General features: G+C 57.0%; 1 protein-coding gene across 1 annotated transcript in view; it reads left to right on the top strand.

Annotated features, from left to right (window-relative positions):
• Positions 1–26701, top strand: part of LOC125621156 (tenascin-X) — a 66358-nt gene that overhangs the window by 2503 nt on the left and 37154 nt on the right. Inside the window, exons 4-17 of the mRNA XM_075119123.1 lie at positions 1769–2050; positions 3382–3675; positions 4978–5271; positions 6780–7073; positions 8741–9034; positions 10013–10306; positions 11728–12021; positions 13091–13432; positions 15625–16068; positions 17040–17333; positions 18287–18580; positions 20532–20825; positions 23082–23375; positions 24337–24630. Coding sequence (XP_074975224.1) covers positions 1769–2050; positions 3382–3675; positions 4978–5271; positions 6780–7073; positions 8741–9034; positions 10013–10306; positions 11728–12021; positions 13091–13432; positions 15625–16068; positions 17040–17333; positions 18287–18580; positions 20532–20825; positions 23082–23375; positions 24337–24630 — 4302 coding nt within the window. The remainder of the gene's footprint in view (positions 1–1768; positions 2051–3381; positions 3676–4977; positions 5272–6779; positions 7074–8740; positions 9035–10012; positions 10307–11727; positions 12022–13090; positions 13433–15624; positions 16069–17039; positions 17334–18286; positions 18581–20531; positions 20826–23081; positions 23376–24336; positions 24631–26701) is intronic.

Below are 26701 nucleotides of genomic sequence, written 5' to 3'. Positions count from 1 at the left end.
CCAGCCTGCTCTCCTTCCACAGTGTTCGGGGGCAGTGCCCAGGAGCCTCCCGGCCCCCCTGCCCTAACCCACCAGCCCCCACTCCCCTCCCAGAGCCGGGCAGAGAACCCAGGCGTCCTGGCTCCCAGCCCCCCTGCCCTAACCCACCAGCCCCCACTCCCCTCCCAGAGCCAGGCAGAGAACCCAGGAGTCCTGGCTCCCAGCCCCCCTGCTCTAACCCACCAGCCCCCACTCACCTCCCCAAGCTGGGAGAGAACCCAGGAGTCCTGGCTCCCGGTCCCCCTGCCCTAACCCACTAGCCCCCACTCCCCTCCCAGAGCCAGGCAGAGAACCCAGGAGTCCTGGCTCCCGGCCCTCCTGCTCTAACCCACCAGCCCCCACTCACCTCCCAGAGCCAGGCAGAGAACCCAGGAGTCCTGGCTCCCGACCCCCCTGCCCTAACCCACTAGCCCCCACTCCCCTCCCAGAGCCAGGCAGAGAACCCAGGAGTTCTGGCTCCCAGCCCCCCTGCTCTAACCCACCAGCCCCCACTCACCTCCCCAAGCTGGGAGAGAACCCAGGAGTCCTGGCTCCCAGCCCCCCTGCTCTAACCCACCAGCCCCTACTCACCTCCCAGAGCCAGGCAGAGAACCCAGGAGTCCTGGCTCCCAGCCCCCCTGCTCTAACCCACCAGCCCCCACTCACCTCCCAGAGCCAGGCAGAGAACCCAGGAGTCCTGGCTCCCAGCCCCCCTGCTCTAACCCACCAGCCCCCACTCCTCTCCCTGAGCTGGGAGAGAACCCAGGAGTCCTGGCTTCCAGCCCCCCTGCCCTAACCCACCAGCCCCCACTCCCCTCCCAGAGCCGGGCAGAGAACTCAGGAGTCCTGGCTCCCGACCCCCCTGCCCTAACCCACTAGCCCCCACTCCCCTCCCAGAGCCAGGCAGAGAACTCAGGAGTCCTGGCTCCCAGCCCCCCTGCTCTAACCCACCAGCCCCCACTCACCTCCCAGAGCCAGGCAGAGAACCCAGGAGTCCTGGCTCCCAGCCCCCCTGCTCTAACCCACCAGCCCCCACTCACCTCCCAGAGCTGGGAGAGAACCCAGGAGTCCTGGCTTCCAGACCCCCTGCTCTAACCCACCAGCCCCCACTCCTCTCCCTGAGCCGGGAGAGAACCCAGGAGTCCTGGCTCCCAGCCCCCGCTCCTCTAACCCACCAGCCCCCACTCCCCTTCAACGAGGCAGGGAGGGAGCAAGGAGCGGCCCCCGTAGGAAAACAGAAAGAAGGTGGCAGAGAAAGGGAGGTGTGTGCCGATGGACGGAGGGTGAAGGGAAGAAAGGGACAAAGGAAAGAAACAGAAGAAGGGAAACGAGTGAAGGGACGGGGGGGGTGACCGCAGGCGACGGTGACAGTAGGAAGCGCGACAGACTAAAGAGAAACGTGCTGGAGGAAAGGGGAGACCGGCTGACAGCGTGGAGGAGAGGAAGAAGGAGACAGCGACAAGGGAGAGTGGCCGGGACGGGCAGGAGCCTGAGGGAGGGACGGGCCGTGACCGGAAGCAAGGCGCGGTGGAGAGTGTGGCAGGGAGAAAGGAAAAGGGACGAATCGCTCATGGCAGTGATGTGGGGAGAGAACCAAAGCGATGGCATGGGAAAGATGGCAAACAGACGCGGGGCAGATACACGCAGCGATCCCACCCCACTTCTCCACTCCCCTTCCCCTACCCCACACCCTTGGCCCCACCCTGACCCAGAACTGATGGGACCATCCCTCCTGCCCTCTCCCTGCCAGCACCAGCAGATCCCGCCCCCCAGCCCAGCCTGGGGGAGCTCTCGGCCTCCGACGTCACCCACGACTCCGCCCTGCTCTCCTGGACTGTCCAGGCCGGGACCTTCGACTCCTTCCTCCTCCAGTACAAGGACGCGGAGGGAAAACCCCAGGCGCTGCCCGTGGACGGGGGATCCCGCACGGTCACCATCACCAAGCTGGCCCCTTCCCGCAGATACAAGTTCAACCTCTACGGCATCTCCGGCCGCAAGCGCCTTGGTCCCATGTCCACCGACACCGTCACAGGTCAGTGGCTGGATCCGGGGCACCGGCTCCTTCCCCTTGTGCCCCTTTTGCTTTGCAGTGTGGTGGGGACACTGACCACTGGACCTTCCCAAGAAGATGTTTCCAAGGAAATGAGAGAGAAGGATGAGCAAAGGAGGGAAAGCAGCAAGGATTGGAGTGTGGAAGCAGCATGGAGGGACGAGAGCATCCGTCCATCCATCCATCCATCCACCTGTCCACTCATCCGTCCATCCCCAAGTCCATCTGTCAGTCCAGTGGTCCGTCCGTCCATAACTAGACTGCTGGCCATTCAATGGATAGAGAGAAGAAAGTAGATAGGGATGGGTGGATGGATGGATAGACAGACAGACAGACAGCTGGATCAATATGCATGGGACAGGTTGAGGGAATAGAATGATGCGTATGGGAAAAGATGGATGAACAGATAGTTAGATGGATGAGTGTCTACATGGGTGGATGGATTGATGGAGGGGATGGCCATCGATGGATAGATAGAGGAATGGGGATGGGTGAATGGACTGATGGAAGGGTGGATACATATGGATGGAACGACAGAAGGGTGGGTACATATGTATGGATGTGGATGGATAGATGGATGGAAGGGTCGGTACATATGTATTGGAGGGGATGGATGGACGCACAGAAGGAAGGGTGGGTAGATGTGTATGGGGGAGGACGGATGGATGGGCGGAAGGGTGGGTAGACATGTATGGGGGAGGACGGATGGATGGACGGAAGGGTGGGTAGATATGAATGGGGGTGGATGGGGGTTTGGGGGGATGCACGGGTAGAGGTGTATGTGTATCCCTTCCACCAGGTAGTTCCAGCAGCCACAAGGGCTGGGTTGGGTGTGGTGATGCATGGACGGGTGGATGGATGGGTGTGTACAGGGATGGATGGAGGAGTGGTTGGGGATGGATGGGTGTCAATGGGGATCTTTCCATTGATGTTGGTGGCTTTGGTTCACCCCCTTCTCTTTCTCCCTGGTTTCTTCTTCCTTCCCCCTCTCTCCTCCCATCTCAGCCCAACTCTCACCGTGGTTTGTGCCGGTTGATCTGGGCCGACCCCTCCATGGAGGCGGGGTGGCTGCAGGGAACCCGGGGATGTGGGATCCTCTTTGCAGAGATGCCCTGTCCATCTGTCTGTCCCCAGCTCTTCTTCCCAGCAGCAGGATCCAGCTGTGTCCTTGGGCTACTCTCTAGGGCTCCCTGCACCCTCATCCCACTAATCTTCTCTGCTGATCCCCTTTGGCTAGGAACAACCCGGCCCCACAAAGAGCTGGTGAGCCGCCCTCCACCCCAGCAATGCCCTTACCCTCCTCTTTGTTCCAGCCGCGGTGCCACGGGAGGAGGAACCCGCCCCCCAGCCCAGCCTGGGGGAGCTCTCGGCCTCCGACATCACCCACGACTCCGCCCTGCTCTCCTGGACCGTCCAGTCCGGGGACTTCGACTCCTTCCTCCTCCAGTACAAGGATGCGGAGGGCAACCCCCAGGCGCTGCCCGTGGATGGGGGATCTCGCACCGTCACCGTCGCCAACCTGGCCCCCTCCCGCCGATACAAGTTCAACCTCTACGGCATCTCCGGCCGCAAGCGCCTCGGCCCCGTCTTCACCGACGCCGTCACAGGTCAGCGGCTGCTCCGGGGGCGCGGCTCTGTCCCCTTCGGCCCCCTTTGCTTTCCAGTGTGACGTGGACGCCAAACACTGGGCCAGGAGGTTCCCAAGAAGATGCTTCGAAGCCTCCTGCCTCCACTACTAGATTACCGGCCATTCAATACATTCAATGGAGAGTGGATAGGCACGGGGGTGGATGGATGGATGGATGGATATACAGACAGACAGCTGGATGGGTGTGCATGGGGCAGGCTGAGTGACTGGAATGATGTGTATGGAAACAGATGGATGAACAGATAAGTACATGGATGGGTGTCTACAGGGGTGGATGGAGGGATGGAGGGGATGGTCATCGATGGGTAGAGAGAGGAATGGATTTGTATGGGGATGGATGGATGGACGGGCAGGTGGGCAGATATGTATGGGGATGGATGGATGGACAGCCAGATGGAAGTCTGTGTAGAGATGTATGAGGGTAGATGGATGGATGGATGCGTGTGTATACATGGGGGTGAACGGGTGGAAGGACAGATGGAAGGGTGGGTAGATATGTATGGGGGTGGATGGATGGACAGACAGACAGAAGGGTGGGTAAATATGTATGGGGCTGGAAGGGGGTTTTGGGGGAAGCACGGGTAGACATGTATGGGGGAGGACGGATGGATGGACGGAAGGGTGGGTAGACATGTATGGGGGAGGATGGATGGATGGATGGACGGAAGGGTGGGTAGATATGAATGGGGGTGGATGGGGGTTTGGGGGGAAGCACGGGTAGAGGTGTATGTGTATCCCTTCCGCCAGGTAGTTCCAGCAGCCACAAGGGCTGGGTTGGGTGTGGTGATGCATGGACGGGTGGATGGATGGGTGTGTACAGGGATGGATGGAGGAGTGGTTGGGGATGGATGGGTGTCAATGGGGATCTTCCCATTGATGGTGGTGGCTTTGGTTCACCCCCTTCTCTTTCTCCCTCATTTGTTCTTCCTTCCCCCTCTCTCCTCCCATCTCAGCCCAACTCTCACCGAGGTTTGTGCCGGTTGATCTGGGCCAACCCCTCCATGGAGGCAGGGTGGATACAGGGTACCCGGAGATGTGGGATCCTCTTTGCAGAGATGCCACGTTCATCTGTCTGTCCCAAGCTCTTCTTCCCAGCAGCAGGATCCAGCTGTGTCCTGGGGCTAGTCTGTAGGGCTCCCTGCACCCTCATCCCACTAATCTTCTCTGCTGATCCCCTTTGGCTAGGAACAGCCCGGCCCCACAAAGAGCTGGTGAGCCGCCCTCCACCCCAGCAATGCCCTTACCCTCCTCTTTGTTCCAGCCGCGGTGCCACGGGAGGAGGAACCCGCCCCCCAGCCCAGCCTGGGGGAGCTCTCGGCCTCCGACGTCACCCACGACTCCGTCCTGCTCTCCTGGACCGTCCAGTCTGGGGACTTCGACTCCTTCCTCCTCCAGTACAAGGATGCGGAGGGCAACCCCCAGGCACTGCCCGTGGATGGGGGATCTCGCACCGTCACCGTCGCCAACCTGGCCCCCTCCCGCCGATACAAGTTCAACCTCTACGGCATCTCCGGCCGCAAGCGCCTCGGCCCCATCTTCACCGACGCCGTCACAGGTCAGCGGCTGCTCCGGGGGCGCGGCTCTGTCCTCTTCGGCCCCCTTTGCTTTCCAGTGTGACGTGGACGCCAAACACTGGGCCAGGAGGTTCCCAAGAAGATGCTTCGAAGCCTCCTGCCTCCACTACTAGATTACCGGCCATTCAGTGGATAGAGAGGAGAGTGGATAGGCACGGGGGTGGATGGATGGATAGACAGACAGACAGCTGCATGGGTGTGGATGGGACAGGTTGAGTGACTGGAATGATGTGTATGGGAACAGATGGATGAACAGATAAGTACATGGATGGGTGTCTACAGGATTGGATGGAGGGATGGAGGGGATGGTCATCGATGGGTAGATAGAGGAATGGATATGTATGGGGGCGGGAAGGATGGATGGACGGGCAGGTGGGCAGATATGTATGGGGATGGATGAATGGATGGACAGAAAGCTGGGTAGATATGTAGCGGGGTGGATTCAGGTATGGACTGACAGAAGAGTGGGTAGTTATGTATGGAGGTGGATGGGGGTGGACCGACAGACGGAGGGGTGGGTAGATATGGGGGTGGATAGATGCACAGGGAGATGGAAGCATAGGTAGATATGTATGGGGGTGGGTGGATGGATGGATGGATGGATGGATGGACGGACAGACGGAAGGGTGGGTAGATATGGGGGTGGATAGAGGCACAGGGAGATGGAAGGGTTGGTAGATATGTATGGGAGTGGATGGATGGATGGTGGGACGGACAGACGGACGGGTGGGTACATATGTATGGGGGTGGATGGGGGTTTTGGGGGAATCATGGGTAGATATGTATGGGGTGGATGGACAGACAGACGGAAGGGTGGGCACATATGTATGGGGGTGGATGGGGGTTTTGGGGGAAGCACGGGTAGACATGTATGGGGGAGGATGGATGGATGGAAGGGTGGGTAGATATGTATGGGGGTGGATGGGGGTTTGGGGGGAAGCACGGGTAGAGGTGTATGTGTATCCCTTCCGCCAGGTAGTTCCAGCAGCCACAAGGGCTGGGTTGGGTGTGGTGATGCATGGACGGGTGGATGGATGGGTGTGTACAGGGATGGATTGAGGAGTGGTTGGGGATGGATGGGTGTCAATGGGGATCTTCCCATTGATGGTGGTGGCTTTGGTTCACGCCCTTCTCTTTCTCTCTCATTTGTTCTTCCTTCCCCCTCTCTCCTCCCATCTGAGCTCAGCTCTCACCGTGGTTTGTGCCGGTTGATCTGGGCCGATGCCTCCATGGAGGCGGGATGGCTTCAGGGAACCCGGGGATGTGGGATTCTTTTTGCAGAGTTGCCCCGTTCATCTGTCTGTCCCCAGCTCTTCTTCCCAGCAGCAGGATCCAGCTGTGTCCTGGGGCTGGTCTCGAGGGCTCCCTGCACCCTCATCCCACTAATCTTCTCTGCTGATCCCCTTTGGCTAGGAACAGCCCGGCCCACCAAGGACCTGGTGAGCCGCCCTCTTCCCCAACCATGCCCTTACCCTCCTCTTTGTTTCAGCTGCTGAGCCGCGGGAGGAGGAACCCGCCTCCGAGCCAAGCCTGGGGGAGCTCTCGGCCTCCAACATCACCCATGACTCCATCCCGCTCTCCTGGACCGTCCAGTCCGGGGACTTCGACTCCTTCCTCCTCCAGTACAAGGATGCAGAGGGCAAACCCCAGGCGCTGCCCGTGGATGGGGGATCTCGCACCGTCACCATCACCAACCTGGCCCCCTCCCACCGATACAAGTTCAAACTCTACGGCATCTCCGGCCGCAAGCGCCTCGGCCCCGTCTCCACCGACGCCGTCACAGGTCAGCGGCTGCTCTGGGGGCGCCGGCTCCTTCCCCTTCGGCCCCCTTTACTTTCCAGTGTGATGTGGATGCTGAACACTGGGCCAGGACATTCCCAAGAAGATGCTTCGAAGCCTCCTGGATAGAGAAGAGAGTGGATAGAGAGGAGAGTGGATAGGCATGGGGATGGATGGATGGATGGATGGATGGATGGATGGATATACAGACAGACAGCTGGATGGGTGTGCATGGGACAGGTTGAGTGACTGGAATGATGTGTATGGAAACAGATGGATGAACAGATAGGTACATGGATGGGTGTCTACAGGGGTGGATGGAGGGATGGAGGGGATGGTCATCTATGGGTAGAGAGAGGAATGGATTTGTATGGGGATGGATGGATGGATGGGCAGGTGGGAAGATATGTATGGGGGTGGATGGAGGGATGGATAGAAGGCTGGTGTCACGGAGTCCCTGGGCGATGCTCGGGAACTACACCCTACAAAGCCGGGCAGGACTCTGGGGAAGTCTCCTCCCTGTGAGCAGCCTGTCTGCAGGACACACAGCTCACCCAGCTTCCACCTTCCTGGGTCTGACCCCGGAGCATTCAGCCTCCTCTGCCCCTCCGTGCGCTTCCCCCACCGAGTCCGCCCAGGCGGGGTCCTGGGGAAGCCAGAGGGTCCTGCACCCCAACTCCACAGTCAGACGGGACTCTCAGCCAACCAGTAAAACAGAAGGTTTATTAGACGACAGGAACATGGTCTAACACAGAGCTTGTAGGTGCAGAGAACAGGACCCCTCAGCTGGGTCCATTTTGGGGGGCAGTGAGCCAGCCAGCCTGCCCCAAACTGAAACTCCCTACAGCCCCCCTCCTCTGGGCTTTGTCCCTTTCCCGGGCCAGGAGGGCACCGGATTCCTTTGTTCTCCAACCCTTTCGCTCTCACTTTGCAGGGGGGAAGAGCCCAGGCCATCAGTTGCCAGGAAACAGGGTGTCGGCCATTCTCTGTGTCCAGACCCCTGCCCACACCTGCCCTCTAGGGCTCTGCAATGATCATACACCCTTACCCCACCCCCTAGATACTTAAGAACTGCATAGGGGAAACTGAGGCACCCCCACAATATTCAGAGGAAACATTAAGAACAATCCCGCTTCGTCACACCTGGGTAGAGATGTATGGGGGTGGATGGATGGATGGACAGATGGAAAGGTGGGTAGATATGTGTGGGATGGATCGGTGTGTACAGGAACAGATGGAGGAGTGGTTGGGGATGGATGGGTGTCAGCAGGGATCTTTCCATTGATGTTGGTGACTTTGGTTCACCCACTTCTTTTTCTCTCTCATTTGTTCTTCCTTCCCCCCTCTCCTCCCGTCTGAGCTCAACTCTCACTGAGGTTTGTGCTGATCGCTCTGGGCCAACCAGTCCATGGAGGTGGGCTGGCTGCGGGGAACCCGGAAAAGTGGGGTCCTTTTTCCACACATGCCCCATCCATCTTTCCGTCCCCAGCTCTCCTTTCCAGGAACAGGAACCAGCTGTGTCCTGGGGACGGTCCTTGGGGCTCCCTGCACCTTGTCCCTGCTAATCCTCTCTACAGATCCCCTCTGGCTAGGAATTACCGAGCCCCTCATGGCCCCAGTGAGCCATTTCCCATCCCATCCGCGTTCTTCACCCCGCTCTCTCTGTTCCAGCCGTGGCACCGCGAGAGGAGGAACCCGCCCCCCAACCCAGCCTGGGGGAGCTCTCGGCCTCCGACATCACCCACGACTCCGCCCTGCTCTCCTGGACCGTCCAGGCCGGGGACTTCGACTCCTTCCTCCTCCAGTACAAGGATGCGGAGGGCAACCCCCAGGCGCTGCCCATGGATGGGGGATCTCGCACGGTCACCGTCACCAACCTGGCCCCCTCCCGCCGATACAAGTTCAACCTCTACGGCATCTCTGGCCGCAAGCGCCTAGGCCCCGTCTCCACCGATGCCGTCACAGGTCAGCAGCTGGACCCGGGGCGCCGGCTCTGTCCCCTCCCGCCCCCTTTACTTTGCAGTGTCAGGGATGCCGACCACAGGGCCAGGCCTCCAAGCCCCCGGCCTCCACAAGCTGGGTTCCGGTCATTCAGTGCCATTTTGTTGCCCAATCACTTAGTTTTGTGAGATCTCTTTGAAGTTCTTCACAGTCTGCTTTGGTCTTAACTATCTTGAACAGGTTAGTATCGTCTGCAAACTTTGCCACCTCACTGTTTACCCCTTTTCCAGATCATTTATGAATAAGTTGAACAGGAATGGTCCTAGGACTGACCCTTGGGGAACACCACTAGTTACCCCTCTCCATTCTGAAAATTGACCCTTTATTCCTACCCTTTGTTCCCTGTCTTTTAAGCAGTTCTCAAGCCATGAAAGGATCTTCAGCAATAAGGACAGGGTGTGTAAGTTGATAGATGTATGGATGGATGGACATATGGTATGGGGGTGGATGGATGAGTTGGTATGTATGGAGATGGAGGGATGGATGGATGGGTGTATATGCAGATAATGGAGGAGTGCTTGGGGATGATTTTGTGTCAGTGGGGATCTTTCCACAGACGGTGACTTTGGTTCACCCCATTCTCTTTCTCTCTCATTTGTTCTTCCTTCCCTCTCTCTCCTCTTTTGTCTCAGCTCAGCTCTCACCGTGGTTTGTGCTGGTTGCTCTCGCCCAAACCCTCCACGGAGGCGGGGTGGCCGCCGGGAACCTGGGAATGTGGGATCATCTTTGCAGACATGCCCCATCCATCTCATTGTCTCCAAATCTCCTTCCCAGCAGCAGGATCTGGATGTGTACTGGGGCTGGTCTGTGGTTTCCCTGCACCTTCCCCCCCACTAATCCTCTCTGCAGATCCCATTAGGCTAGGAATAACCCGGCCCCATAAGGACCTGGAGAGCTGACCCTACCCCGGCTGCACCCTTCACCCCCTTCTCTCTGTTCCAGCCGCGGCGCCGCGGAAGAAGGAACCCGCCTCCCAGCCCAGCCTGGGGAAGCTCTCAGCCTCCGATGTCACCCACGACTCCATCCTGCTCTCCTGGACCGTCCAGGCCGGGGACTTTGACTCCTTCCTCCTCCAGTACAAGGACGCGGAGGGCAAACCCCAGGCACTGCCCGTGGACGGGGGATCCCGCTCGGTCACCGTCGCCAACCTGGCCCCCTCCCGCCGATACAAGTTCAACCTCTACGGCATCTCTGGCCGCAAGCGCCTTGGCCCCGTCTCCACCGACGCCGTCACAGGTCAGCGGCTGGACCCAGGGGTGCCGGCTCCGTCCCCTCCCGCCCCCTTTCCTTTCCAGTGTCAGAGACGCCGTCCACTGGGCCGAGCCCTTCTCAGAAAGACACTTCCAATCCTCCAGCCTCCACAAGCAGATTGCCGGCCATTCAATGGGTAGAGAGAGGAGTGTGGATGGGGATGGATGCGTGGATGGATGGATGGATAGACAGACAGCTGGATGGATGTGTGTAGGACAGATTGAGTGAATGGATAAGAACATAAGAATGGCCCTACTGGGTCAGACCAAGGTCCATCTAGCCCAGAATCCTGTCCTCTGACAGTGACCAATGCCAGGTGCCCCAGAGGGAATGGACAAAACAGGGAATCACCAAGTGATCCATCCCCTGTCGCCCATTTCAGCTTCTGGTAAACAGAGGCTAGGGACACCATCCCTGCCCATCCTGGCTAATAGCCATTGATGGACCTAGCCTCCATGAATTGATAGATGTGTATGGGGTGGATGGATGAATTAATAGGTAGATGGATGGCTGTCTATGATGGTGGATAGAGATGGATGGATGGACGGATGGAGGGGATGGTAATGGATGGATAGATAGAAGAATGGATATATATGAGGATGGACAGATGAGTGGGTGGGTGGGTGGATGTGTAGGGGGATGGATGGATGGATGGATGGATGGATGGATGGGCAGGTGAGCGGATGCATAGGGGAATGGATGGACAGACAGACTGGTGCGTGTGTGTATGGCAAGTGGTGGACGGACGGATGGACAGAAGGCTGGGTGGACGTGTCTGGTGATGGATGAATGGACGTACAGACGGTAGAGTGGTTGGATGGGTGTTTTGGGGGGTTCATGGGTACCTGTATTTTTGTAACTCTGTGGCTAGGTTGCATTATCAGCTACAAGGACAGGGTCAGTAAGGTGATAGATGCATGGATGGATGAACGTATGGTATAGTGATGGACCGATGGATGGATGGATGTGTATGGGGATGGAGGAATGGATGGAGGAGTGTCTGGGGCTGCATGGGTGTCATCCGTTGACATTGGTGGTTTTGGTTCACCTCCTTTTCTTTCTGTCTCGTTTCTGTTTCCTTCCCTCTGTCTCAACTCAGCTCTCACCGAGGTTTGTGCCGGTCGCTCTCTGTTGAACCCTCCCACGGAGGTGGGGTGGCTGCAGGGAACCTGGGAATGTGGGATCCTCTTTGCAGACATGCCCCGTTCCTCTGTCTGTCCCCAGCTCTCCTTCCCAGCAGCAGGATCTGGCTGTGTCCTGGGACAAGTCCTTGGGGCTCCCTGCACCCTCCCCCCACTAATCCTTCCTGCAGATTCCCTCTGGCTAGAAATAACCTGGCCCCCCAAGGTCCCAGTGAGCCATCCCCCACCCTGGCTTTCCCCTTCACCCCCCTCTCTCTGTTCCAGCCACGGCGCCGCGGGAGGAGGAACCTGCCCCCCAGCCCAGCCTGGGGGAGCTCTCGGCCTCCGATGTCACCCACGACTCCGCCCTGCTCTCCTGGACCGTCCAGGCCGGCGACTTCGACTCCTTCCTCCTCCACTACAAGGACGCGGAGGGCAAACCCCAGGTACTGACTGTGGATGGCGGATCTCGCACGGTCACCGTCGCCAACCTGGCCCCCTCCCGCCGATACAAGTTCAACCTCTACGGCGTCTCCGGCCGCAAGCGCCTCGGCCCCGTCTCCACCGACGCCGTCACAGGTGAGCAGGGTGACACTGACGCCAACCACGGGGCCGAGACATTTACAAGAAGATGCTTCCAGGTCTCCAGCATCCAGAAATAGAGTGCCGGCCATTCAATGTGTAGAGAGAGGAGTGTGGATGGGGATGGATGGATGGACGTCTATGGGGCGGGTTGAGTGAATGGACAGATGCGTATGGGGATGGATGAATGAATACAAAGGTAGATGAATGGCTGTCTACAGGGGTGGATGGATAGATGGATAGATGGATGAGTGGGTGTGCGGATATGAATGGGGATGGCTGTCTGGAGGGTTGATGGATGTGCATGTGGATGGATGGATGGACAGACTTACAGATAGAAAGGGAGGCAGATGTGTACACGGGTGGATGGACAGAAGTATGAGTGGATGTGTTTGTGAATGGATGGATGGATGGATGGATGGACAGACGTACAGACGGTAGGGTGGGTCAATGTGTGTGGGCATTGATGGGTGTTTTAGGGGATTCAGTGGTAGATGTGTCTGTGTAACTCTGTGGCTAGGTCGTATTGTCAGCAAGAAAGGCTAGGTGGGTAAGGTGAATGATGCATGGATGGATAGACCTACGGTGTAGTGATGGATGGATGTGTATGGTGATGGATGGAATGGTGTGTATGGTGATGGATGGATGGATGAGGGTGTATGGGGATGGAGGGATGGATGAGGAATGTCCGGAGATGGATGGGTGTCAATGGGGATCTTTCCATTGACGTTGGTGACTTTGGTTCACCCCCTTCTCTTTCTCTGTTGTTTGTTCTTCCTTCCCCCTCTCTCCTCCTGTCTCAGCTCAGCCGTCACCATGGTATGTGCCGGTCACTCTGGGCCAACCCTGTGACGGAGACGGGATGGCTGTGGGGAACCGGGGAACGTGGGATGCTCTTTGCAGACATGCCCCGTCCGTCTATCTGTCCCCAGCTCTCCTTCCCAGCAGGAGGATCCGGCTGTGTCCTGGGGCCGGTCTGTGGGTTCCCTGCACCCTCCCCCCGCTAATCCTCTCTGCAGGTCCCCTCTGGTCTAGGAATAATGAAGGCCCACAAGGACCGAGTGAGCTGCCTCCCACCCTGGCTGCGCCCTTCACCCCCCTCTCTCTGTCCCAGCCACGGCGCCGCGGGAGAAGGAACCCGCCCCCCAGCCCAGCCTGGGGGAGCTCTCGGCCTCCGACGTCACCCACGACTCCGCCCTGCTCTCCTGGACCGTCCAGGCCGGGGACTTTGACTCCTTCCTCCTCCAGTACAAGGACACGGAGGGTAAACCCCAGGTGCTGCCCGTGGACGGGGGATCCCGCACGGTCACCGTCGCCAACCTGGCCCCCTCCCGCCGATACAAGTTCAACCTCTACGGCATCTCCGGCCGCAAGCGCCTCGGCCCCGTCTCCACCGACGCCGTCACAGGTCAGCGGCTGCTCCCGGGGCGCCGGCTCCGTCCCCTCCCACCCCCTTTGCTTTGCAGCGTGACATGGACGCCAAACACTGGGCTGGGACATTCACAGGAAGACTCTTCCAAACTTCCAACCTCCAGAAGCAGACTGCGGGCATTCAGTGGGTAGAGAGAAAAGTGTGGATGGGGATGGGTGGGTGGATGGGTGGATGTCTATGGGGCAGGTTGAGTGAATGGACAGATGTGTATGGGGACAGATGGATGAATACAAAGGTAGATGAATGGCTGTCTGCAGGGGTGGATGGATGGATGGAGGGGATGGTCGGATAGATAGAGGAGTAGATGTGCATGGGGATGGATGGGTGGATGGGCAGGTGGGCGGATGTTTATGGGGATGGAGGGAGGGACAGGCAGGTGGGCGGATGTGTATGGGGATGGACGGAGGGACAGGCAGGTGGGCGGATGTGTATGGGGATGGACGGAGGGACAGGCAGGTGGGCGGATGTGTATGGGGATGGATGTCTGTTTTTGGAGATGCACGCATTGAGGTGTACGTGTATGTACGTGTAACCCTTTTGGCAGGTGATACTGGCAGCCATAAGGACTGTGTTGCATATGGTGATGGATGCATAGGTGGCTGGACAGACAGGTGGTATGGTGATAGACAAATGGATGAGTGTGTATGGGGATGGATGGGGGTGTGTGCGGAGGAATGGATGGAGTGCTTCGATGTGGTTGGATGGATGGATAGAGGGATTGATGAATGGAGGGGATGGTAATGGATGGATAGAAAGAGAAATGTGGATATATAGAGAGGGATGGAGGGATAGAAGGGTGGGTGGATGTGTTTGTGGAAGGATGGATGGATGTATGGATGGTAGGGTGGGTGGATGTGTGTGGCGATGGATGTGTATTTTAGGGGATGCATTTGTAGTTGTGTATGTGTGTCAAGATTCCTTCCCCATACTGAACTCTAGGGTACAGATGTGGGGACCTGCATGAAAGACCCCCTAAGCTTATTCTTACCAGCTTAGGTTAAAAACTTCCCCAAGGTACAAACTTTGCCTTGTCCTTGAACCCTATGCTGCCACCACCAAGCAAGTTAAACAAAGAACAGGGAAAGAGCCCACTTGGAGACGTCTTCCCCCAAAATATCCCCCCAAGCCCTACACCCCTTTCCTGGGGAAGGCTTGAGAATAATATCCTAACCAACTGGTCATCAAAATCATCAAAGACCCAAACCCCTGGATCTTGGAACAATGGACAAATCAGTCAGGTTCTTAAAAGAAGGATTTTATTAAAAAAAAAAAGAAAGGTAAAAATCATCCCTGTAAAATCAGGATGGAAAATACTTCACAGGGTATTCAGATTCAAAACACAGAGGATCCCCCTCTGGGCAAAACCTTAAAGTTACAGAAAACGGGAATAAACCTCCCTCTTAACCCAGGGAAAATTCACATAAAACAAAAGATAAACTAATCTGCCTTGCCTGGCTTACCTCTACTGGTTGCAATATCGGAGACTTGGGTTAGGATGGGTTGGAGAAGATGGATTTCTGTCTGGCCTCTCTCAGTCCCAAGAGAGAACAACCCTGTAAACAAAGAGCACAAACAAAAGCCTCCCCCCCCACCCCAAGATTTGAAAGTATCTTGTCCCCTTATTGGTCCTTTGGGTCAGGTGCCAGCCAGGTTAGCTGAGCTTCTCAACCCTTTACAGGTAACAGGATGTTGCCTCTGGCCAGGAGGGATTTTATAGCACTGTATACAGGAAGGTGGCTACAGATGTGTCTGTGTAACTCTGTGGCTAGGTCACATTGTCAGCAAGAAAGTCTGGGTGGGTAAGGTGATAAATGCATGGATGGATGGACGTATGGTGTAGTGAGGAATGGATGGATGGATGGATGGAGGGACGGGTGCATATGGTGATGGGGAAATGGATGGAGGAGCATCTGGGGCTGGATGGGTGTCAATGGGGATCTTTCCATTGATGGTGGCTTTGGATCACCCCCTTCTCTTTCTCCTTCCCAGCAGCAGGATCCGGCTGTGTCCTGGGGCCGGTCCTGGGGCCGGTTGCTTGGGCTCCCTGCACCCTTCCTCTGCTAATCCTCTCTGCAGATCCCATCTGGCCTAGGAATAACCCCACCCTCCAGGACCCAGCAAGCTGCTCTTGCTGGCCCTGCCCTTCACCCCCCCTTTCTCTGTTCCAGCCGCAGCACCACGGAAGGAGGAACCCGCCACCCAGCCCAGCCTGGGGGAGCTCTCGGCCTCCGACGTCACCCACGACTCCATCCTGCTCTCCTGGACCATCCAGGCTGGGGACTTCGACTCCTTCCTCCTCCAGTACAAGGACGCGGAGGGCAACCCCCAGGCGCTGCCCGTGGACGGGGGATCCCGCACGGTCACCGTCGCCAACCTGGCCCCCTCCCGCCGATACAAGTTCAACCTCTACGGCATCTCCGGCCGCAAGCGCCTCGGCCCCGTCTCCACCGACGCCGTCACAGGTCAGCAGCTGGACCCGGGGCGCCGGCTCTGTCCCCTCCCGCCCCCTTTGCTTTGCAGTGTCAGGGATGCCGACCACTGGGCCAGGACCTTCCCAGGAAGACGCTTCCAAGCCTCCAGCCTCCACAAGCAGATTGCCAGCCACTCAATGGGTAGAGTGAAGAGTGTGGATGGGGATGGATGGATAGACAAACAGTTGTATGGATGTGCATGGGGCAGGTTGAGTGAATGGATAGATGTGTATAGGGATGGATGGATGAATTAACAGGATGTCTTTGTGGGTGGATAGAGATGGATGGATGGAGGGGATGGTAATGGGTCAATAGAAAGAAGAATGGATATATATGGGGATGGTCAAATGGATGGGGGGGTAGGCAGATGTGTAGCTGATGGTTGGACAGTCGGACTGGTGGGCAGGCGTGCATGGCGACTGGTGAATGGATGCGTGCCTGGGTGGATGTGTATGGGGATGGACAGAAGGACAGACTGGTAGATGGATGTGTATGGGGATCGATGGATGGACGTACAGATGGTAGGGTGGGTGGGTGTGTGTGGGAATGGATGGGTGTTTTGGGAGATTGATTTATAGATGTGTATGTATAACTCTGTGGCTAGGTCGCATTGTCAACCAGAAGGGCCGGGTGGGTAAGGTGATAGATGCATGGATGGATGGATGGATGGTACAGTGGTGGATGGAGGGAGGGATGTGTATAGCGATGGAGGGATGGATGGAGGAGTGTCTGGAGCTGGATGGGTGTCAATGGGGATCTTTCCGTTGATGGTGGTGGTTATGGTTCACCCCCTTCCCTCTCTCTCATTTGTTCTTCCTTCCCCCTCTCTCCTCCCGTCTCAGCTCAGCTCTGCCTGTGGTTTGTGCCAGTCACTCTGGGCCGACCCCTCCATGGGGAGGGATGGCTGCGGAGGACCCAGGAATGTGGGATCCTCTTTGCAGACATGCCCGTCCATCTGTCTGTGTCCTGGGGCCAGTCTGTGGGTCTCCCTGCACCCTCTCCACGCTAATCCTCTCTGCTGATCCCCTCTGGCCTAGGAATAACCTGGCCCCCAAGGACCCAACGAGCTGCTCCTGCTAGCCATGCCCTTCACCCCCCTCTCTCTGTTCCAGCCGCGGCACCGCGGGAGGAGGAACCTGCCCCCCAGCCCAGCCTGGGGGAGCTCTCAGCCTCTGACGTCACCCATGACTCCGCCCTGCTCTCCTGGACCGTGGAGGAGGGGACCTTTGACTCCTTCCTCCTCCAGTACAAGGACGCGGAGGGCAACCCCCAGGCGCTGCCCGTGGACGGGGCATCCCACACAATCACTGTCGCTAACCTGACACCTTCCCGCCGATACAAGTTCAACCTCTACGGCATCTCTGGCCGCAAGCGCCTCGGCCCCGTCTCCACCGACGCCGTCACAGGTCAGCAGCTGGACCCGGGGTACCAGCCCCTTTCCCACCCCCTTTGCCTTGCAGTGTCAGAAACGCCGATCACTGGGCCAGGACCTTCCCAGGAAGACACTTCCAATCCTCCAGCCTCCATAAGCAGATTGCCGGCCACTCAATGGGTAGAGAGAGGAGTGTGGATGGGGATAGATGGATAGACAGACAGCTGGATCAATGTGTCTTGGGCAGGTTAATTGAATGGATAGATTTGTATGGGGATGGATGGATGAATGGATGGAGACGATGGTAATGAATGGATAGAGGAATGGACATATATGGGGGTGGACGGATAGACGGTAGGGTGGGTGGATTTGTGTGGGGATGGATGGAAGGGTGGACATACAGACGGTAGGGTGGGTGGATGTGTGTGGGGATGGATGGGTATTTTGGGGGATTCATGGGTAGATGTGTGGCCAGGTGGCATTGTGAGCAATGGGACACGGTGAGTATGATGATAGATGCGTGGCTGGATGGGTGTATGGTATGGTGATCGATGGCTGTATAGGTTTGTGTTGGGCTGGATGGGTGTCCGTGAGGATCTTTCCATTGACGGTGGCTTTGGTTCACCCCCTTCTCTCTTGCTGTCATTTGTTCTTCCTTCCCCCTCTCTCCTCCCATCTCAGCTCAGCTCTCACCGAGTTTTGTGCTGGTCGCTCTGGGCCGACGCCTCCACGGAGGCGGGATGGCCGCGGGGAACCTTGGAATGCAGGACTCTCTTTGGAGACATGCCCCGTGCGTCTGTCTGTCCCCAGGTCTCCTTCCCAGCAGCAGGATCCAGCTGTGTCCTGGGGCCGGTCCCGGGGGCTCCCTGCCCCCTCCCCTGCTAATTCTCTCTGCTGATCCCCTCTGGCTGGCAATAACCGGCTCCCCCAAGGACCCGGCAAGTGTTCCTGCTGGCCATGCGCTTCACCCCCCTCTCTCTGTTCCAGCCACGGCGCCGCGGGAGGAGGAACCCGCCCCCCAGCCCAGCCTGGGGGAGCTCTCGGCCTCCAATGTCACCCACGACTCCGCCCTGCTCTCCTGGACTGTCCAAGCCGGGACCTTCGACTCCTTCCTCCTTCAGTACAAGGACGCGGAGGGCAAACCCCAGGCGCTGCCCGTGGATGGGGAATCCCGCACGGTCACCGTCTCCAACCTGGCCCCCTCCCGCCGATACAAGTTCAACCTCTACGGCATCTCCGGCCGCAAGCGCCTCGGCCCCATCTCCACCGACACCGTCACAGGTCAGCAGCTGCTCCCGGGCACTGGCCCCTTCCCCACCCACCCCCCTTTGTTTTGCAGTGTGGCAGGGCTGCTGTCCACTAGGCTAGGACCTTCCTGGGATGACGCTTCCCACTCTCCAGCTTCCATGACCTATCTATGTCCATTCAACAGATGGAGAGAGAGAGAAGGTTATGTGTTCACATGGCTGGACAGAGCGGTGTTGGTGGGTGGGTGGATGGATAGAGGGTGTGGATGGATGGATTGGTAGATGGATGGATGGATGGATGGGTGGATATGTGTTGAGAAAGATCGAGGGATAGCTGTGTATGGGGATGGATTGGTAGATGGATGGATGGATGTGTGTTGAGATGAAAGGAGGGATAGCTGTGTATGGGGATGGATTGGTAGATGGATGGATTGGTGGATGGATGGATGGATGGATGGATGTGTGTTGGGACGAAGGGAGGGATAGCTGTGTATGGGGATGGATGGATGGATGGATGGATGGATGGGTGTGTGTTGAGACGAAAGGAGGGATAGCTGTGTATGGGGATGGATTGGTAGATGGATGGATGGATGGATGGGTGGATTGGTAGATGGATGGATGGATGGATGTGTGTTGGGACGAAGGGAGGGATAGCTGTGTATGGGGATGGATGGATGGATGGATGGATGGGTGTGTGTTGAGACGAAAGGAGGGATAGCTGTGTATGGGGATGGATTGGTAGATGGATGGATGGATGGATGGGTGGATTGGTAGATGGATGGATGGATGGATGTGTGTTGGGACGAAGGGAGGAATAGCTGTGTATGGGGATGGATTGGTAGATGCATGGATGGATGGATGGATGGATTGGTAGATGGATGGATGGATGGGTGGATGGATGGATGGGTGGATGGGAAACGAATATTAATTTTCGGCGCTTCAGGTGGAGTTGGTACCTTTGCTATCCAGGTGATGTATTACAATAAGCCCAGTATGAGGCCTTTATAAAAATACTCTATGATCAAAGTTTAGGGAAATGAGGTGGGGGCTGTTGGTGGGGGAGCGATACCTCAGTGGTTTGAGCATTGGGCAGCTAAACCGAGGGTTGTGAGTTCAATCCTTGAGGGGGCCATTTAGGGATCTGGGGCAACTATGGGGGATTGGTCCTGCTTTGAGCAGGGGGTTGGACTAGATGACCTCTTGAGGTCCCTTCCACCCCTGATATTCTATGATTCTATGTGTGTTGAGACAGAGGGAGGGATAGCTGTGTATGGGGATGGATGGGTGGATTGGTAGATGGATGGATGGATGGATGGGTGGATGTGTGTTGGGACGAAGGGAGGGATAGCTGTGTATGGGGATGGATTGGTAGATGGATGGATGGATTGGTAGATGGATGGATGGATGGATGGGTGGGTGGGTGGGTGGGTGGATGTGTGTTGGGACGAAGGGAGGGATAGCTGTGTATGGGGATGGATTGGTAGATGCATGGATGGATGGATGGATGGTACAGTGGTGGATGGAGGGAGGGATGTGTATAGCGATGGAGGGATGGATGGAGGAGTGTCTGGAGCTGGATGGGTGTCAATGGGGATCTTTCCATTGATGGTGGTGGTTATGGTTCACCCCCTTCCCTCTCTCTCATTTGTTCTTCCTTCCCCCTCTCTCCTCCCGTCTCAGCTCAGCTCTCACCGAGTTTTGTGCTGGTCGCTCTGGGCCGACCCCTCCACGGAGGCGGGATGGCCGCGGGGAACCTTGGAATGCAGGACTCTCTTTGGAGACATGCCCCGTGCATCTGTCTGTCCCCAGGTCTCCTTCCCAGCAGCAGGATCCGCTGTGTCCTGGGGCCGGTCCCTGGGGCTCCCTCCCCCCTCCCCTGCTAATTCTCTCTGCTGATCCCCTCTGGCTGGCAATAACCGGCTCCCCCAAGGACCCGGCAAGTGTTCCTGCTGGCCATGCGCTTCACCCCCCTCTCTCTGTTCCAGCCACGGCGCCGCGGGAGGAGGAACCCACCCCCCAGCCCAGCCTGGGGGAGCTCTCGGCCTCCAACATCACCCACGACTCCGCCCTGCTCTCCTGGACTGTCCAAGCCGGGACCTTCGACTCCTTCCTCCTCCAGTACAAGGACGCGGAGGGCAAACCCCAGGCGCTGCCCGTGGATGGGGAATCCCGCACGGTCACCGTCTCCAACCTGGCCCCCTCCCGCCGATACAAGTTCAACCTCTACGGCATCTCCGGCCGCAAGCGCCTCGGCCCCATCTCCACCGACACCGTCACAGGTCAGCAGCTGCTCCCGGGCACTGGCCCCTTCCCCACCCACCCCCCTTTGTTTTGCAGTGTGGCAGGGCTGCTGTCCACTAGGCTAGGACCTTCCTGGGATGACGCTTCCCACTCTCCAGCTTCCATGACCTATCTATGTCCATTCAACAGATGGAGAGAGAGAGAAGGTTATGTGTTCACATGGCTGGACAGAGCGGTGTTGGTGGGTGGGTGGATGGATAGAGGGTGTGGATGGATGGATTGGTAGATGGATGGATGGATGGATGGGTGGATATGTGTTGAGAAAGATCGAGGGATAGCTGTGTATGGGGATGGATTGGTAGATGGATGGATGGATGTGTGTTGAGACGAAAGGAGGGATAGCTGTGTATGGGGATGGATTGGTAGATGGATGGATGGATGGATTGGTGGATGGATGGATGGATGGATGGGTGTGTGTTGAGACGAAAGGAGGGATAGCTGTGTATGGGGATGGATTGGTAGATGGATGGATGGATGGATTGGTAGATGGATGGATGGATGGGTGGATGGATGGATGGGTGGATGGGAAACGAATATTAATTTTTGGCGCTTCAGGTGGAGTTGGTACCTTTGCTATCCAGGTGATGTATTACAATAAGCCCAGTATGAGGCCTTTATAAAAATACTCTATGATCAAAGTTTAGGGAAATGAGGTGGGGGCTGTTGGTGATGAATCGGGGGGAGGGATAGCTCAGTGGTTTGAGCATTGGGCTGCTAAACCGAGGGTTGTGAGTTCAATCCTTGAGGGGGCCATTTAGGGATCTGGGGTAACTATGGGGGATTGGTCCTGCTTTGAGCAGGGGGTTGGACTAGATGACCTCTTGAGGTCCCTTCCACCCCTGATATTCAATGATTCTATGTGTGTTGAGACAAAGGGAGGGATAGCTGTGTATGGGGATGGATGGGTGGATTGGTAGATGGATGGATGGATGGATGGGTGGATGTGTGTTGGGACGAAGGGAGGGATAGCTGTGTATGGGGATGGATTGGTAGATGGATGGATGGATGGATGGATGGATGGATGTGTGTTGAGACGAAGGGAGGGATAGCTGTGTATGGGGATGGATTGGTAGATGGATGGATGGATGGATGGATGTGTGTTGGGACGAAGGGAGGGATAGCTGTGTATGGGGATGGATTGGTGGATGGATGGATGGATGGATGGATTGGTAGATGGATGGGTGGATGGATGGATGGGTGGATGGGAAACGAATATTAATTTTCGGCGCTTCAGGTGGAGTTGGTACCTTTGCTATCCAGGTGATGTATTACAATAAGCCCAGTATGAGGCCTTTATAAAAATACTCTATGATCAAAGTTTAGGGAAATGAGGTGGGGGCTGTTGGTGGGGGAGCGATAGCTCAGTGGTTTGAGCATTGGGCTGCTAAACTGAGGGTTGTGAGTTCAATCCTTGAGGGGGCCATTCAGGGATCTGGGGTAACTATGGGGGATTGGTCCTGCTTTGAGCAGGGGGTTGGACTAGATGACCTCTTGAGGTCCCTTCCACCCCTGATATTCTATGATTCTATGTGTGTTGAGACAAAGGGAGGGATAGCTGTATATGGGGATGGATGGGTGGATTGGTAGATGGATGGATGGATGGATGGGTGGATGTGTGTTGGGACGAAGGGAGGGATAGCTGTGTATGGGGATGGATTGGTAGATGGATGGATGGATGGATTGGTAGATGGATGGGTGGGTGGGTGGGTGGGTGGATGTGTTTTGGGACGAAGGGAGGGATAGCTGTGTATGGGGATGGATTGGTAGATTCATGGATGGATGGATGGATGGTACAGTGGTGGATGGAGGGAGGGATGTGTATAGCGATGGAGGGATGGATGGAGGAGTGTCTGGAGCTGGATGGGTGTCAATGGGGATCTTTCCGTTGATGGTGGTGGTTATGGTTCATCCCCTTCCCTCTCTCTCATTTGTTCTTCCTTCCCCCTCTCTCCTCCCGTCTCAGCTCAGCTCTGCCTGTGGTTTGTGCCAGTCACTCTGGGCCGACCCCTCCATGGGGAGGGATGGCTGCGGAGGACCCAGGAATGTGGGATCCTCTTTGCAGACATGCCCCGTCCATCTGTCTGTGTCCTGGGGCCAGTCTGTGGGTCTCCCTGCACCCTCTCCACGCTAATCCTCTCTGCTGATCCCCTCTGGCCTAGGAATAACCTGGCCCCCAAGGACTCAACGAGCTGCTCCTGCTAGCCATGCCCTTCACCCCCCTCTCTCTGTTCCAGCCGCGGCACCGCGGGAGGAGGAACCTGCCCCCCAGCCCAGCCTGGGGGAGCTCTCAGCCTCTGACGTCACCCATGACTCCGCCCTGCTCTCCTGGACCGTGGAGGAGGGGACCTTCGACTCCTTCCTCCTCCAGTACAAGGACGCGGAGGGCAACCCCCAGGCGCTGCCCGTGGGCGGGGCATCCCGCACGATCACTGCCGCTAACCTGACACCTTCCCGCCGATACAAGTTCAACCTCTACGGCATCTCTGGCCGCAAGCGCCTCGGCCCCGTCTCCACCGACGCCGTCACAGGTCAGCAGCTGGACCCGGGGTACCAGCCCCTTTCCCACCCCCTTTGCTTTGCAGTGTCAGAAACGCCGACCACTGGGCCAGGACCTTCCCAGGAAGACACTTCCAATCCTCCAGCCTCCATAAGCAGATTGCCGGCCACTCAATGGGTAGAGAGAGGAGTGTGGATGTGGATGGATGGATAGATGGATAGACAGACAACTGGATCAATGTGTCTTGGGCAGGTTAATTGAATGGATAGATTTGTATGGGGATGGATGGATGGATGGATGGAGACGATGGTAATGAATGGATAGAGGAATGGACATATATGGGGGTGGACGGATAGACGGTAGGGTGGGTGGATTTGTGTGGGGATGGATGGAAGGGTGGACATACAGACGGTAAGGTGGGTGGATGTGTGTGGGGATGGATGGGTATTTTGGGGGATTCATGGGTAGATGTGTGGCCAGGTGGCATTGTGAGCAATGGGACACGGTGAGTATGATGATAGATGCGTGGCTGGATGGGTGTATGGTATGGTGATCGATGGCTGTATAGGTTTGTGTTGGGCTGGATGGGTGTCCATGAGGATCTTTCCATTGACGGTGGCTTTGGTTCACCCCCTTCTCTCTTGCTGTCATTTGTTCTTCCTTCCCCCTCTCTCCTCCCATCTCAGCTCAGCTCTCACCGAGTTTTGTGCTGGTCGCTCTGGGCTGACCCCTCCACGGAGGCGGGATGGCCGCGGGGAACCTTGGAATGCAGGACTCTCTTTGGAGACATGCCCCGTGCGTCTGTCTGTCCCCAGGTCTCCTTCCCAGCAGCAGGATCCAGCTGTGTCCTGGGGCCGGTCCCTGGGGCTCCCTGCCCCCTCCCCTGCTAATTCTCTCTGCTGATCCCCTCTGGCTGGCAATAACCGGCTCCCCCAAGGACCCGGCAAGTGCTCCTGCTGGCCATGCGCTTCACCCCCCTCTCTCTGTTCCAGCCACGGCACCGCGGGAGGAGGAACCCACCCCCCAGCCCAGCCTGGGGGAGCTCTGGGCCTCCAACGTCACCCACGACTCCGCCCTGCTCTCCTGGACCGTCCAAGCCGGGACCTTCGACTCCTTCCTCCTCCAGTACAAGGACACGGAGGGCAAACCCCAGGCGCTGCCCGTGGATGGGGAATCCCGCATGGTCACCGTCTCCAACCTGGCCCCCTCCCGCAGATACAAGTTCAACCTCTACGGCATCTCCGGCCGCAAGCGCCTCGGCCCCATCTCCACCGACGCCGTCACAGGTCAGCAGCTGCTCCCGGGCACTGGCCCCTTCCCCACCCACCCCCCTTTGTTTTGCAGTGTGGCAGGGCTGCTGGCCACTAGGCTAGGACCTTCCTGGGATGACACTTCCCACTCTCCAGCTTCCATGACCTATCTATGTGCATTCAACAGATGGTGAGAGAGAGAAGGTTATGTGTTCACATGGCTGGACAGAGCGGTGTTGGTGGGTGGGTGGATGGATAGAGGGTGTGGATGGATGGATTGGTAGATGGATGGATGGATGGGTGGATATGTGTTGAGAAAGATCGAGGGATAGCTGTGTATGGGGATGGATTGGTGGATGGATGGATTGGTGGATGGATGGATGGATGGATGGATGGATGGATGTGTGTTGAGACGAAAGGAGGGATAGCTGTGTATGGGGATGGATTGGTAGATGGATGGATGGATGGATGTGTGTTGGGACGAATGGAGGGATAGCTGTGTATGGGGATGGGTGGATGGATGGATGGATGGGTGTGTGTTGAGAAGAAAGGAGGGATAGCTGTGTATGGGGATGGATTGGTAGATGGATGGATGGATGGGTGGGTGGATTGGTAGATGGATGGATGGATGGATGGATGTGTGTTGGGACGAATGGAGGGATAGCTGTGTATGGGGATGGATTGGTAGATGGATGAATGGATGGATGGATGGGTGGATTCGTAGATGGATGGATGGATTAACGAATATTAATTTTCGGCGCTTCAGGTGGAGTTGGTACCTTTGCTATCCAGGTGATGTATTACATTAAGCCCAGTATGAGGCCTTTATAAAAATACTCTATGATCAAAGTTTAGGGAAATGAGGTGGGGTCTGTTGGTGGTGAATCGGGGGGAGCGATAGCTCAGTGGTTTGAGCATTGCGCTGCTAAACCGAGAGTTGTGAGTTCAATCCTTGAGGGGGCCATTTAGGGATCTGGGGCAACTATGGGGGATTGGTCCTGCTTTGAGCAGGGGGTTGGACTAGATGACCACTTGAGGTCTCTTCCAACCCTGATATTCTATGATTCTATGTGTGTTGAGACGAAGGGAGGGATAGCTGTGTATGGGGATGGATTGGTAGATGGATGGATGGATTGGTAGATGGATGGATGGGTGGATGGGTGTTGGGATGAAGGGAGGGATAGCTGTGTATGGGGATGGATTGGTAGATGGATGGATGGATGAATGGATTGGTAGATGGGTGGGTGGGTGGGTGGGTGTTGGGACGAAGGGAGGGATAGCTGTGTATGGAGATGTATTGGTAGATGGATGGATGGATGGATGTGTGTTGGGACGAAGGGAGGGATAGCTGTGTATGGGGATGGATGGATGGGTGGGTGGATGTGTGTTGGGACAAAGGGAGGGATAGCTGTGTATGGGGATGGATTGGTGGATGGATGGATAGATGGATGGATGGATTGGTAGATGGATGGATGGATGGATGGGTGGATGGGTGTTGGGATGAAGGGAGGGATAGCTGTGTATGGGGATGGATTGGTAGATGGATGGATGGATAGATGGATGGATGGATTGGTAGATGGATGGATGGGTGGATGGGTGTTGGGATGAAGGGAGGGATAGCTGTGTATGGGGATGGATTGGTAGATGGATGGATGGATGGATGGATTGGTAGATGGGTGGGTGGGTGGGTGGAAGTGTGTTGGGACGAAGGGAGGGATAGCTGTGTATGGAGATGGATTGGTAGATGGATGGATGGATGGATGTGTGTTGGGACGAAGGGAGGGATAGCTGTGTATGGAGATGGATTGGTAGATGGATGGATGGATGGATGGATGTGTGTTGGGACGAAGGGAGGGATAGCTGTGTATGAGGATGGATGGACAATGCGTGAGGCTGTGAGTCTGTCACGGAGGTCATGGACGTCATGGATTCCGTGAGTTTCCGTGACCTCTGTGACTTCTGCAGCGGACAGCAGCAGCACTCTGGATGTGTGGGAGGGGGCTGGGGAAGAGGGATGCAGGGGGGCACTTACCTTGGGATGGGGGGCTCCCCGGCTCCCACTGGCATGGCTCTGCAGCTCCTAGGCAGCGGAGAGGTCTGGGGGCTC

This window comes from Caretta caretta, chromosome 14, assembly GCF_965140235.1.
Source record: "Caretta caretta isolate rCarCar2 chromosome 14, rCarCar1.hap1, whole genome shotgun sequence".
Lineage (NCBI taxonomy): Eukaryota > Metazoa > Chordata > Testudines > Cheloniidae > Caretta > Caretta caretta.
Note: the sequence above shows the minus strand (reverse complement) of the source record. Positions and strands in the feature narration are given on the sequence as shown.